The 13,229-nt window shown below is 32.7% G+C and overlaps 1 protein-coding gene across 50 annotated transcripts in view; it reads right to left on the bottom strand.

Moving 5' to 3' along the window:
- The window catches only part of shot (dystonin-like protein short stop), a 347,219-nt gene that overhangs the window by 71,957 nt on the left and 262,033 nt on the right, over nucleotides 1-13,229 (bottom strand). For 43 of the 50 annotated variants that reach the window (XM_080165108.1, XM_080165115.1, XM_080165120.1 and 40 more), the window contains 7 exons: nucleotides 12,006-12,137; nucleotides 9,440-9,600; nucleotides 7,266-7,605; nucleotides 5,867-5,995; nucleotides 5,445-5,576; nucleotides 4,988-5,095; nucleotides 2,212-2,411 (listed from right to left, as the gene is read on the bottom strand). In XM_080165108.1, coding sequence (XP_080021234.1) covers nucleotides 2,212-2,411; nucleotides 4,988-5,095; nucleotides 5,445-5,576; nucleotides 5,867-5,995; nucleotides 7,266-7,605; nucleotides 9,440-9,600; nucleotides 12,006-12,137 — 1,202 coding nt within the window. Of the gene's footprint in view, nucleotides 1-2,211; nucleotides 2,412-4,987; nucleotides 5,096-5,444; nucleotides 5,577-5,866; nucleotides 5,996-7,265; nucleotides 7,606-7,702; nucleotides 7,839-9,439; nucleotides 9,601-12,005; nucleotides 12,138-13,229 lie in introns of all 50 variants that reach the window. The other 7 variants (XM_080165136.1, XM_080165147.1, XM_080165140.1 and 4 more) reach the window with 1 other exon arrangement.

The following is a 13,229-nucleotide window of genomic DNA, read 5'->3' as shown; positions in this document are numbered from 1 at the left end:
TTGGGGACTTGTGTAATAAACAGCCCAATCCCCAAACTCTCTGATGTTAACTCTTCTTTAACTTAAAGGTTAAGGGCAAAATAGGTTTTTTCAGGTGACACATCCCTCCCTGTTTTGATTAAAATGATGAATCAAACTTAATGCATAAACAAAGGACATTTGTTCTTTATTTCTTTATTTAAATCTCAATCAATAATAACCAGATAAACAAAGATTCAAATTCTCAAAAATAAATGATAATACAAAACCATTCAATGTTCTATTACATGAATTAAATATTCTAAATAACCAAAGAAAAAATGGATCGAAATAGATTTTCTTCCCTTTTCCTTGTCAAAAAACAATAAACTTATTTCTCGTCTACCATTATTTCGTGCTTAAACACAAGAAATGCTCGTGTGGCTCAACTCAAAATTTGCTCAAAAATATTATCACAGAAAATATAATTGCCATTGGTTTGCTGTCCTTATGTAACTGAGAGATAAAGACATGGAAAATAAAAATATAACAAATGTAATGTAAGACCCATAGTGAAGTCTTCAATTTAAGCTTATTTAGAGTATAGCAAATTTTGAGATTATCCCTCTATGCAGAGAGGACAGATAGTTTGTGCTTTAGATTTGACAGGGCATACGCCTGTCAATATATTATCAACTTAAAAAGAGACAGTCCTTTTGGATTTCTTCTTCTTAAAATACAGTCCTTACTGTCCTTTTGGGTATTTTTTCATGATATAAGGTTACAAGACGGTCATTTTCAACCAGAGGTGGATTCTTTAAAATTTTTTTGGCTCACTGCCTCACAAAAATTAGTAAGGCTCGCTAATTTTTTTTTATTTTTTGTGAAAAATCCTTCAAAAAATGATTTTATTGAATTTTTGTAGATTTTTTTATGCGATTTTGGAGGATTTTTCAAAAAATGTTTTAGCGAGCCTCACTAATTTTAGTGAGGCAATGAGCAAAAAAGTTTTTTTAAAGAATCCAACTCAGGTTAAAAATATAATGTCAAATCTTACTAGTGTTAATAAAGAACACAATTTTCATAAGTATGGGTATTTTAAATTTAAAAAAAGATATACATACATGTTAAAATGGAGTAGTATCCCTTTAAAATAAATGTATTTGTCAGGCTGAAAGGACAGAGGGGCAGATGTTTATGTATATATATATGAACGAATAGGAAAATAAGTTTAAATTGTTTTGCAAAGATAAAAAGTATGATAACTATATCATTTCGACACGTAGGTGTTAGCTGCAAAAATCTGGTTTAGTCTTTTATTTTTACTTTGAATCACCCATAATTTACCCCAAAAAATCTTTGCGAATGTTACAATATTTACATAAAGGTTGATAAAAAGTGTTTCAAAGGGTCTAAAGTAAAAAATGCTTTGCCAAATTTTACAAATAACAAACCACAATTTTAAAATAGAAATATGACAGACGAACTTAAGACTTACATAATTAGCTGTAACTCTTAATTAGAAATTACAGAAATCTATCTTTCATAGCAGTTGAGAATGTCCCATTGAATTCAACATTACCACTCAACTCATGAGAAAAATTGTTGTTTAAGGAACTGTTTATCCTTGTTTTCCCATTAAAATTGCATTGAAAGGATTCTCACCCACGCATTGATATATGTAACTTGATTAAAACTTGGTTATTGTAAGTACTACTCTACAATGAACGATTTCCGTAGATTTTTTTTGTTTTCTCGGGGAAAGAGAGGGCTGTAAATCCTAATGGTGCCCAAAGTTCCTAAACAAGTTGCTCTGTGGCTTAAGCTTTTTTTAAGATGGGTAATTTTCATTGAAGATTTTTTGTACATAAATTTTCTCCATTGTCTTATCCCTTAAGATCCCTTTATTTTTCTGCATTATTACATTGGTAATTTAAACATGGATGGTTGAAAATACCCCCCCCCCCTCCCCAAATCTTTATTAATTGATCTAATAACACCTTCTTTAAATCTTCAAGGTGATCTTTTAAAAGGACGAAGCTACTGTAAAACTACCTTTGTCAGTACGGTGGCCATGAAACATACAGGATTTATACGGGCATGATTAATTGTGAAGATTCCCTAACCGATCATCATTTATACTCTATTTACAACCCAATCAGATAAATGTTACTTTCTCGGCTGATATATAAGATAGTGACTAACGAGTACCTACTGTCTAGTCTGTCAAATTCATGAGGAAAGTAAACTTACCGATGGCTGATGGAAGAATACTTGAGATGTGTCTCTAGACAGAGGGTGAGCTGCAGCAGCCAGGCCCACTTGTTCTGCATGGCCGACATGTGCGCCTCGATCACCTCGCCAGCGGGGTGGTGGCTGATGATCAAACTCTCTCCACGGTCCAACACAGAGCTGAACTGCGATTCGCGCTTCTCAAGATCAGACATCAGACGCTAAAAAAATATGAAAATCCATTAAAAAATTGCATTATAAAGCTATAATATTTCAGGGATCTAAAGTGATAAGACAATTGCCGATAAATTGATGTACATCCCCAATGATGATGCACATTCTGTAGATTACAATCAGTGGTTAAAACTTTTGACAATGGTTAAAACTCAATGAACCAACCAATCATAATTCAATAAAATTCCCCAAAGTCCTGAACCAATATAAGACGACCCTAAAAATTATGAAATGATCTACCGAGCCGTTTAAGAGATCTTACTAGACATACAGACAAAGATACAATCACACATCCTAATACTTTAGTATATGGGATAATAAAGCTAAGAGCAATGCTAAATTAGGACAGGAATTAAAATAATTAAGTACATGTGTTTAGGAACTTTTATCTTTGAAAACCATTATCAAATGCACTTTCTACTCAGTTACACTTTGATGCTGTTTTTATATCAACATAAGAAAAGTTTTATAATGATGTTTTCTTATTCGTTGGATTAACAATTTGGGGGACTCTAATTAATTCAGATTAAATGGAACATTAAGTTGAGTGTTCAAACGTTTCAACCACTAATTATATTTTATTGAAGGGGTAATTTTGTGTATCATCAATGGGGATGTACACTAATTTATCGGCCATTGTCTTATCCCTTTAGATCCCTGGCGTAAGTGTCTTTTGTTGGTAGCTAAATTCAATATTGTTTTATTATTGTCATTGCTTGGGCATGAATTGTATTATTTTTTATTAGTTTCGGTTAAAACTGTAAGGTTTATATTGAAAAAAAAGAAGCGATTGGTTTTTTTTAAACACCCTTTAGAAATGATTTTATAAATGTTATAAAGTCGAAAAGAAACAATACAATTTTATGTCAACATAATACTTCCAAGTTTAACAGGGAAAAGGCCTGAAATGACCCATTTCCAACCTACTTGTCATTCCAAATGGAATTGTTAGATTACCAGAAAGTATTTAGGATGCATTAGGCATTAGATAATATTGTACATAATTCCTTTTTTTCAATGATAAAACAGATTAAGTATATGTGCATTAGAAAGAGAAGGATTTTTCATCAAAAGAAAAACAGTTTTGTCTTTTCTGCTATTAAAAAAAATAATAGAACACATTGAACTAAAACTTCAATTTGTCTTATTTCATATTTCTGACAGGCAAAATAGATGTACTTCAGTTAAATTTATCTTTATGGCCATAATCCTTTTATATTAAGTAATAAGTTTTTTTGTGGCGAAGGATCTCGCTAACCGATATATTGTTCTCCTTTGCAGTAAAGCTTCTATATAATAGGTCCAGGTAAATCTTTTTTTTACTTTTAATTTTAAAAATGGGGAGGGGGTCGACTTTCCCCCTCACACTTGCCCCTAGAAGGTGAAGTCTTATAAAAATTTAAGAATTCGACTCCTACTACGTTTTCTTACACCATAATAAACCATAAAAGAATCTGGCTATCTAAGGACTAGTTTTTCTTATCTGCTCCAATTTAACAGTTGAATTTGAAATTTAGATTAGTAGATAATCAAAACTTACAACATACAGTCGTTTCAAAGCCATGGTGTTTTCACTATTAAACAAAAAATCTTTCATAACGTATTTTTAGAGTCATAAATTGCTAGGTATTTTTTATGCCTTATAAGGTTACCTATGACAATAAGGCATATAACAAAAGTGTTTCGTAAATATCTAATATTTTGCGTAAACATATATGATCAAATGAACCGTATTTAAATTAACCCCTATTTCATTTCATTTAGGGTTTTGTAAAACAAAAAATCGTTCAAAAATTAACTTTTTATAAAAACCACTTGTAAGTTTGTATGTTTTCTAGACATACAAACAAACAAACAGCCATAAAAATACACCAATTAAGCACATTGTGTGGTTTAAGTTGTTAGTTTGACATTTGCAGTTGCGTAGCCAATCTATGTTTTACTTTGACAGCTTCTACCTTTTTTTACTGAAAACTTTAAAAAATTTAACATTTATAAAAGTATTTTAAAATATTTATAGCTCTCTTTATTGGTCTATTTCAAACGTTATGGATTTTGTTGAAATTATTTTTAAAATAAACATACGTTGCGCTATTTTGAATATTCCCATTCTTGTGCATGCCATTGTACTTAATAATGCGTGAATTTTTGCATTTATCTTTGTAAAGACTCCAATCAACTTTAATTCTTTCTTAACCCTTCATTTATTTAAAGGACAAAAATGATTTATACGTTGGATTGTATAGGATAGGTTTATTTTAAAATAAAAAAGGACTATTATCTATATAAGTAGCTCAGCAATAAAAATTTACAAATTACAGTTCTAAATAAATAAAAAAAGTACATGAACAAATTTAAGCATATTAATATTTCTTTTACAGGTATTGTAAATAAATCACTGTTAATAATCACGGCTAAATTTAATAGATTTCTCAAAAAGTCTTACGTTTTAATTTCTCTTAAAATAAGACTAAAATCTACGGAAGATGAAAAATTTCTCCAAAGTACAGATAGACCATAGTTGTGGAGTATCCTCGATCCAAAAAATTATTGTACAACGTACCTCATAATACTGTTCCACTTCCGAGATCTTAACGTTCCTGTCTGCCCAGTCTCTGGCGACCTCCTTGTCCTCTCTCTCGTTCAGCCAGGTCAGCTCAGCGTGCGCAGCCTAGACAGGGAATGTTAAATTAACGAGGATCTTAATGGATAAGACAATGGACGTTAAATTGAGGAATATTCCCAATGATTAAATGATTAAAAATGAAATTACCTCTTCTGCAGATTATTTTATTCATATTTTAAACTATCCAATCAAAAATCAATCAGAATACTCGAAGTTCTCGTGCCAACAAATAAGATAACTTTTTTATAAAACTTCGGGTACCACTGTAATTTACAAGCCCGAATTGATATATCAAATGCGTTGTTTCAGTCAAAAAGACATTATTAAAATTCTAAATAAGCAGTATTTTTTGTGATCTTAAGAAATTCTAAAAGCTAAAATAAAAGAAACTTACCGCCATGAAATCATGCAAAGAGTGTAGATCTGACACTCTCTTGTTGGACAGAACGAGGAGCTCATTGTATGCTTTCTGCAGTACAGTCATACGCTCGCCATAGATCTTCAATTCTTCACCGTGGAATTTTACCTTAAGATATTAAACATTAGTTTTGTTTCAAGTGAAAAAAAAAACAATATTAATACTCTTTCAGTATGGATTCAAAACCAATTAATATCCGCCAGATTGGAACCGGTTGCCAGTTATTTTGAAAAATCGTGTATAGCAATGTATTACAGACAATTTTCCACAAATGTTAAAAACATCATAAAATTGATACCAGTTTCACTAAATATTCGCAGAAAGCTGCCTACAATACGATGCGATAGATAAAGGTTAGGTTCCATAGTAAATAAAAGCCCCAAAGGGTTGAATATTACCTCGGCTTCGCGGCACTTCTCCACATTGCCTTGGAACTGGTCGATGACCTTGTGTTCCTTCTGGTGTCGCTCATATTCCAACTTGACTGTCTGCATGTCAGTTCCATATTCGGCCTCTTTCAGCTGTTTCTGTAATAGTTGAAAAATAGGTTATAAAATCAGTCAAAAATTGTGGGGTAAAAGTTGAGATGATTAAAACAAGCGTAAAAAGTATCAAAATAGTCCAAAAAAAAACATTTAAAATCACTGAGTTTCATTTTTAATATCATGTTCTAATAAATCAAACTTAAATTAATCATCTGAACTTTCGTAAAAATATAAATATTTCAAAGTCATGCATTTACTTAGCAAATTGGCAAAACGCTAGAAAATCTTCCTTAAAATTTATAGAAATTAATTGAATATTGATCAAAGGAGAAATTTTGGATAGAATCTATAAAATTTAAATATTACTTTTTACTACCATAAAAGTAATAATATATGGTAATCTATTATGTTAAATCATGCAATTGTGTAGGTTTTACTCTTTGTTTTTTTGGATAAAAACTTTCTTTTTAATGATCTTCCGTGATTTTACAAAAAGGATTGTAATTAAAATTGAATATTTAAGTTGTTAGGTTAGGTTATAAATAGTGTTGGGCCATGAATAAAAATGTAATGTTCATGCAAAAATTAAAAAAAAAACAAGAAAAATATCATGCGAAGCCACTCTTTAACTAAAAAAACACAGAAAAAACAACAAAATATGTGCAACCTGAAAAAAATATAATAGCCAGAAAACTAAAACACAAAATAGTCTAGTCTAGCTAAATATGTGCAACCGATCAGCAAATTCTGTAACAATGTCCACAAAATATGTGCAATTTAATTAACAAGAGACAAACTCTAAAAAATTCCTTAACAAAGCCGAAGATAACCTAATTAGAAAGGTGCAAAAATTCATAAAATATGTGCAACCAACAAGAAAAAAAAAAAGTTCTAGTCCTAGCCAAAAAAAAGTGTGCAACCGTATCGACCTAACCTAATAAAAAATTAGAGGTGTAAAAAAATAAAAGAATTATGTGCAAAAAAAGTCCACAAAATCAGTGCAGTCCTCCCTAAAAAAAGCTGTGAAAAAAACAGAAATTGGTGCTACCAAAAACAAAAAAGGCAAACAAAAAGAAAAAGTTTTAAACTTATGTGCAAAAAAGTCCACAAAATCAGTGTAGTCCTCCCTAAAAAAAGCTGTAAAATAACAGAAATTGGTGCTACCAAAAACAAAAAAAAAGCAGATCAAAAGAATAAATCTAAAGCACAAAAAAGCAAAACTGAAGAAAAAGAAAACTTAACAAGGAAGAAAAAATCCACGAAAAAAAAGAACACACAGGAAAACACGCATGCGAGTGTGGGGGCAACTCACCAATCCAATGGTCACCCAGTCGGTACACTCCCCGAGGAACCTAAAGTCGTTATCCATGCCGCCGCCAGCGGCCATAGTTATCACAGTCTTGTGTCCGTCCGCGCCAATCCGCACAATTGTCGTCGTGCTGCCACTGTCCTCGCTATCATCACCGCCGCCGCCACCCAAACCACCGCCACCGCCATCAACAACTGTTGTTGTCAACGAGGAGGAGGTGAGCAACGTGGTGGAGGCCGAGTTGACCGCCATGGATGTAGTTGTACTTGTTAGTGTTAGTAGTTGTAAGTTGTGCCGCAAGGCGGCACTCACTGCCGCCCAATGATCATACAGCTGGTTAACACTGAAATATTATTACAGGCTGTTAGTAAACATTAATTAAGGGACAAGACCACCGTGACCACACCCCCTGGGGGTGCAAGCGGTGTTGTAAATCTTACCAGTTTCTGCGCCACCCACTCTGTGCACTCCGCCAGGAACTTGAAGTCAGGGTTGGTGTGAATGTTAAGGATGTTAATTAGTTTAGTCTGGAGCAGGGTACGAATATTGACCCACTTCTCATGGACCTGCTGCACTCTGAATTAAGCAATGGAGGATTATTTTGGAGGTCAGTTTGGACCATTAAGGTAAGCAGGGGGTAAAACTAAGCCTAAGGGGAAGGGGGGGGGGGGAATACACTATTTGGACTTGTGTTGGATTCAAAGCGTTGGTTTTAATAAATGCTTAAGTTTTACCCCTTGCTTACTCATCAAATTATACACCCATTAGACAACCAGTCTTAAATAATCTAATTCAACAACAGAGAGTATTTATTTCCGCAAATTATTTAAAAAGAGCTAAAAAAAAGATTGAATATTTAATGAGAAATAGGCATTTTGTGAGGTTCTTTGGTATATTCTTAAGTTCTGGTGGTTTAATAATTTGCAGAAATAAATACAAAAAATGTTTATCATATTATTAAAATAAAAATAAAAAAATGATTTTTTATAACGATAAAAAACAAATAATTTCAACAACTATTTTTTTAATAAACCTGAATAAAAAATGTATGAATAAATTCAAGCCGAGGGCTATAATAAGCTATAAATAAACAATATTCTAAAATAAATTGTCAATCAAGAAAACGGTAAAATCTGATATACACTAGGGTGGGTCGATTTTGGACATTTTTTTTCTGAGGCCAAAGCGGGGATCTGCACTCAATTTATATTGATATAATACACCTTTGGATGATTTAAAATTTATCCTAAGTCTTAAAACCGCTGACGACCAGACATTCAATTGTATAGCTATTTGTAAATGGGAGTCAAAATTTATTGAATCAGAACTATGGCTTCATGGTGCTCCCTGGAAATGCCTTGAGGAGCTGAGTCAGGAACTTTTGTCCGTTTTAAAAAATCTCGTTCCTAGCCTGAGAAAATCTAAAAAACCTCTACAAATTGGACAATTCTCAATAAACCTTAAAATTTTTTTTTTTTTAGTGATTTCTAAGGCTAGGAACGAGATATTTTGAAACGGACAAAAGTTCCTGATTCAGCTCCTCAAGGCCTTTCCAGGGAGCACCATGAAGCCATAGTTCTGAGTCAAAATTTTTTTTGAATGTCGTCTTTGCATAATAATAAGTAATGAATTATATTTTTAAGTGGTCGTGTTCTAAAACTCAATTTTTTAAAATTCTTTTTCGGTCAGAAATGTTTTTAAGGTTAATTTTATCTGTTGCATATCCCCGCTTTGTCTAATTCCGACATGAACCCACCCTAATATACACTGAGTTTAAAAATCTATTGCAAACAGTAGGATGTCTTTCTGTCTGTCTATCTTTCAAACTGTTTGTTACTTATGATATCTTAAAAGGCTATATCGAGAAAAAAAAATTACAAATTCATATTTGTGGTTTTCTCTTGTACATTCAATATTAAAAGGTAAGATAAATTTTTCTTCAGTTGACTTTTCATTGTATCCTAAGCAACAATTGAACTAACAAACAAAGTAAATAATAAAATAGCCGCTCTTCAAAAACAAAAAGGTATCTTTTAACCAAAGAAAAACTTTTACAGGCTATATAATATACAATTTTTACATGAGCAATTACTTTGAATTGATAAGCAAATTAGTTTTTCTAAGGATGACATCCCTCCTATTAAAAACAAGAACAAGACACATGCAGAGTACCCTACCTCCTATGAAGCTCTTGTGACTGAGAGAACCTATTGTCTCTCAGGATCTGTACGTCGTTGAACATGGACTTGATCACCTCCTCCGCCTTCGACAGCTCCCGCTCAATCTGGTCGCAGTTGTTCTTCGCGTCCTTCGGGTGCAGGTGGTCAATTCTCTTGGCCTAAATATAATATCCTATTATATATAGTAGTAAGCTTTTTTTTGTCTCTATTGAAGGATCTCGCTAACCGCTGAACCAATATGATTCTCTTTTAAAGTGTATCTTCTAGGTCCTGAGATGGTTTTAGGATATTTAATTTTTCATAAGTCTGGGAAAGGTTTTAGGCGTTTTTTCTTCGAATAAAGATCCCCTAAATGCTAAGGACGCAACCGCTAGTAAACTATAACTATATTTAATATACAGAGAGGGAGGAGACATTGGGATATTTATTACTCTAGTTTACTTTGGGGACTTCTCTTGAATGGTTCATTAAGTTGAGTATCTAAACGTTTCAAAAACTAATTGTAATCTACAGAAGGGTTTAATTTTGTGTATCATTATTGGGGATGTACATCAATTGATCGTCCATTGTCTTATCCCTTTAGATATCTGTGTTGACAGTCTAATAATTACAGGTTAGAGAACCAAATAGAGAGCAGTAATATATAAGAAAGGACAGACAGACGGACAATTACTTAAAGAGTAGCTTCGCTACTAATAATTAGAATTTTCATTTTAAATAAACAACTGTGTATTTTTAAATTGTTATTATATAATGTACAGGAAATGACGAAAATTAGTTTTAATATCTTTCATCATAGTTATTTTTTTAGCAAACTAAAATTGTAATATTTCAATTTGTCAAAATTATATAACTTAAAACAAATATAGAAAAATATAGGAAAATAGCCCATTTAGTCTTAATAATGATAAATTTCAACTTAGAACAGTATAACTAAAATATAAAATAAAGGCCTCTAAATGCATGTATAATTATTTCTCGCATCGTATTATAAACAGCTTTCCGCCTTCGGCATCTCGGGGCTAAAAAACTGGTTTTAATCTCATGATTGTACATTTTTATATTCGTAGAAAGCTGGATTTTATTCGATGCTAGAAAGTTTTTTCGTATGGATGAGAACCGGTTCCTATCCACAGGATTCGAATAAATACGAGAAAAAAATTGTATTCAATCTATGATCAGCTGTTTACAAAAAGTAATTTTTTCGGCCGATAGATGGGGTTCGTTAGATTTTTCTTGATTATAGCGATTTCTCCAGGGAGGGTGGAGATCCTTTTACTTTATTATAAGGTTAAGGATTTAATTTAAAAAGTAAATGAATGAAGTCAAATTGAGGTTGATTTTTGCCCATCTCTCTAAAGTATCTTTGTTATTAACATATATGGTTAAAACGCTAGCGGCTAGTAACGGCTGTCAGTGTGTCTTCGATTCCGCAAAAAGAAGCAAATCATCATAACAGCATACTAATCAAATTGCATTCAATGTACATTCCCTTTTGTTCCAATCGCATGACATATTATTTTTTGCTAATGTGAAATATTGGCAGATTTTTTTAAATGTGACCACTTGCGGAATTAAGGGCGCCCCGCGGCTGTCTTGAGTGACTAACTATCGCTAGTTAGGCACACCAAGTAAGCCCTGCGGCGCCTATTTCAACTAATAAATTTTAAACATGGTTTCATATATAGCACGTTCAAAAAATCGCTGGCTCAAACGATGGATAAATTGACCATTAAAAAAGACATACAATATAGCTTTTTAATGGTGGAAAAGTTACAATCACAGTAGTTTTAATAAAAAAAAATATGAGTACTTTAATTCAAAAGGAGAGGTAGATTGTGCTAAAATTCCGTAAAGGTGTGAGTTTTAAGGCTTAAAATCAGTAGTAGAACGATAAAATTTATGTAAACTTTAAAAAAAAACTAAACTTTGTCTATGGTTCTTTTCAATAAGGAATACACATATTTAGTGAATATTATCGTTATACTACTGTTTTTAAGCCTTAAAACTCACACCTTTACGGAATTTTAGCACAACCTACCTCCCCCTTTTTCGAGTGTTCTTTTACTTACTCTTCATCCATAGAAAAATGGTATTGTTATGATTAATTATGACTCGTAATGATTGAATATTTTTGTCTTTATTATGCTGTTAACGCCCAACTTAATTAATTCTCCAGCAAAACAAATTTTTAATTGAGCTAGGAAATGAACTTTAAGTTGTCGGTTCTGCAATCTTTAATGCAAAGTAGAACGATGCCCGTTTGTCCGTTTGCCCCTAAGCCATATATTGGGGTAGATGATTTGAGTATATCAACAGCATCATAAAAATATAAGGAATGGAATTCTCCCTATGACTTTTCCTTAACAAAATAGCTGAAAATCACCGCAGGACCAGTATCTAGATTCCCTGAAAAGTAGAGCCCAATAGGTTTAGTGGTTTCTGAGATCTTCAGCTTCAGACAGACGGACGGACACCGTTCAACTTTGTATTTTAGAAATATAGCAATAGTATAAGTTATTTTAAATGGTTGTATCTCAAGTCTATAAATATGAACACATACCTCTTCCTCAATCCAAGCCTCGATATCGTCCAGCTTGTTGTCTGTGACACTGGCCTCCTTCTGGATCTTATCTGCCAGCCTCTGCAGTTTCTCCAGCCGCGCTATCTCGTCCTGGATAGCCTGCTCGCGTTCCTAAGATATGATATTAATTAAAGATTGCTGCGCTATAAAAATATATTGTTTTGTACAGGGAGGGGGGATGCATTGAACTGTAAATTACACATGTACCCAAAGTTTTATAAACATGAAACCTAATTTGGTTGTAAAAAAAAGTTTATTGGATATCATCACTGGGGATGTATAATGTATATCAATTCATCGTAGAATGTCTTCATGCAATGATTGCAAGAAGAAAACTTTGCAATCTTATTAGAACATATAAAGGGCAACATTAAATCCCCCCTAACTCTTTTAAATGATATGCTAATGTCAAAGTAACAAAAATTAGAAGGGTAGGTTAGGAATTTAAATTAATTTTTACATTATTTTGAAAATAAAATAAGAAAAGAAGGGTAATATAAATTAGGAAAAAAAGCAGAAATACAAACAATTTTAACTAAATTATATTTTAAGAACCATTAAAATTTTCATAAATGTAGCAGTAAAGTCTGTATTGTATAAATATCATAAAAACGCCCCAAAATACTTTTTAGGCTCCCCACCCTTTTCTTAGAACCTTGTGTGGGCTTGTGTCAAAAATTGACCCTGATTAAAGCGCCTCCCTCCCAAAAAAACACCCTAGTTCCATTAAAAGACAATAATTTTGGTTTCAACACTCTAGAATGCACGATTGTGTGTGTGTGTTTGTGTGTGCAAAGAGGGTTGTATACAGGGATCTTAAGGGAAAAGACGATGAATTGATGGACGATTAATTGATGGACGATGAATTGATGTACATCCCCAATGATGATAAACAAGATTTCTGTGTGGTTAAAATTCTTAGCAACTGTTAGTTTTCACTAGTTTGAAAAGTACCTATCCAATGTTTTTAAGCCAACGAATTGAATGTATTTGTAAAACTTTGGGTACCAGTGTATCATTCAGTCCAATGTCCCCTCCCTCCCTGGTTGTCACTATGTTCCTAAGTTACAGGGTGTGGGCTGTAGTAAAATTGCTCCAATTCATTTTTCCTTCCCCTTTCAATAGTTTTTTCCCCATTGTCCTTCTCTCCCCCCAACCTGTCTGGTTTGCCCGCCTACGCATGTCAACTTTGGGCAAAGTGGG

This window comes from Acartia tonsa, chromosome 6 (genome assembly GCF_053477335.1).
Source record: "Acartia tonsa isolate MP-2025a chromosome 6, ASM5347733v1, whole genome shotgun sequence".
Taxonomy (NCBI): domain Eukaryota; kingdom Metazoa; phylum Arthropoda; class Copepoda; order Calanoida; family Acartiidae; genus Acartia; species Acartia tonsa.
The sequence above is the reverse complement of the archived record's forward strand: the minus strand, read 5'-3'. Positions and strand labels throughout refer to the sequence as shown.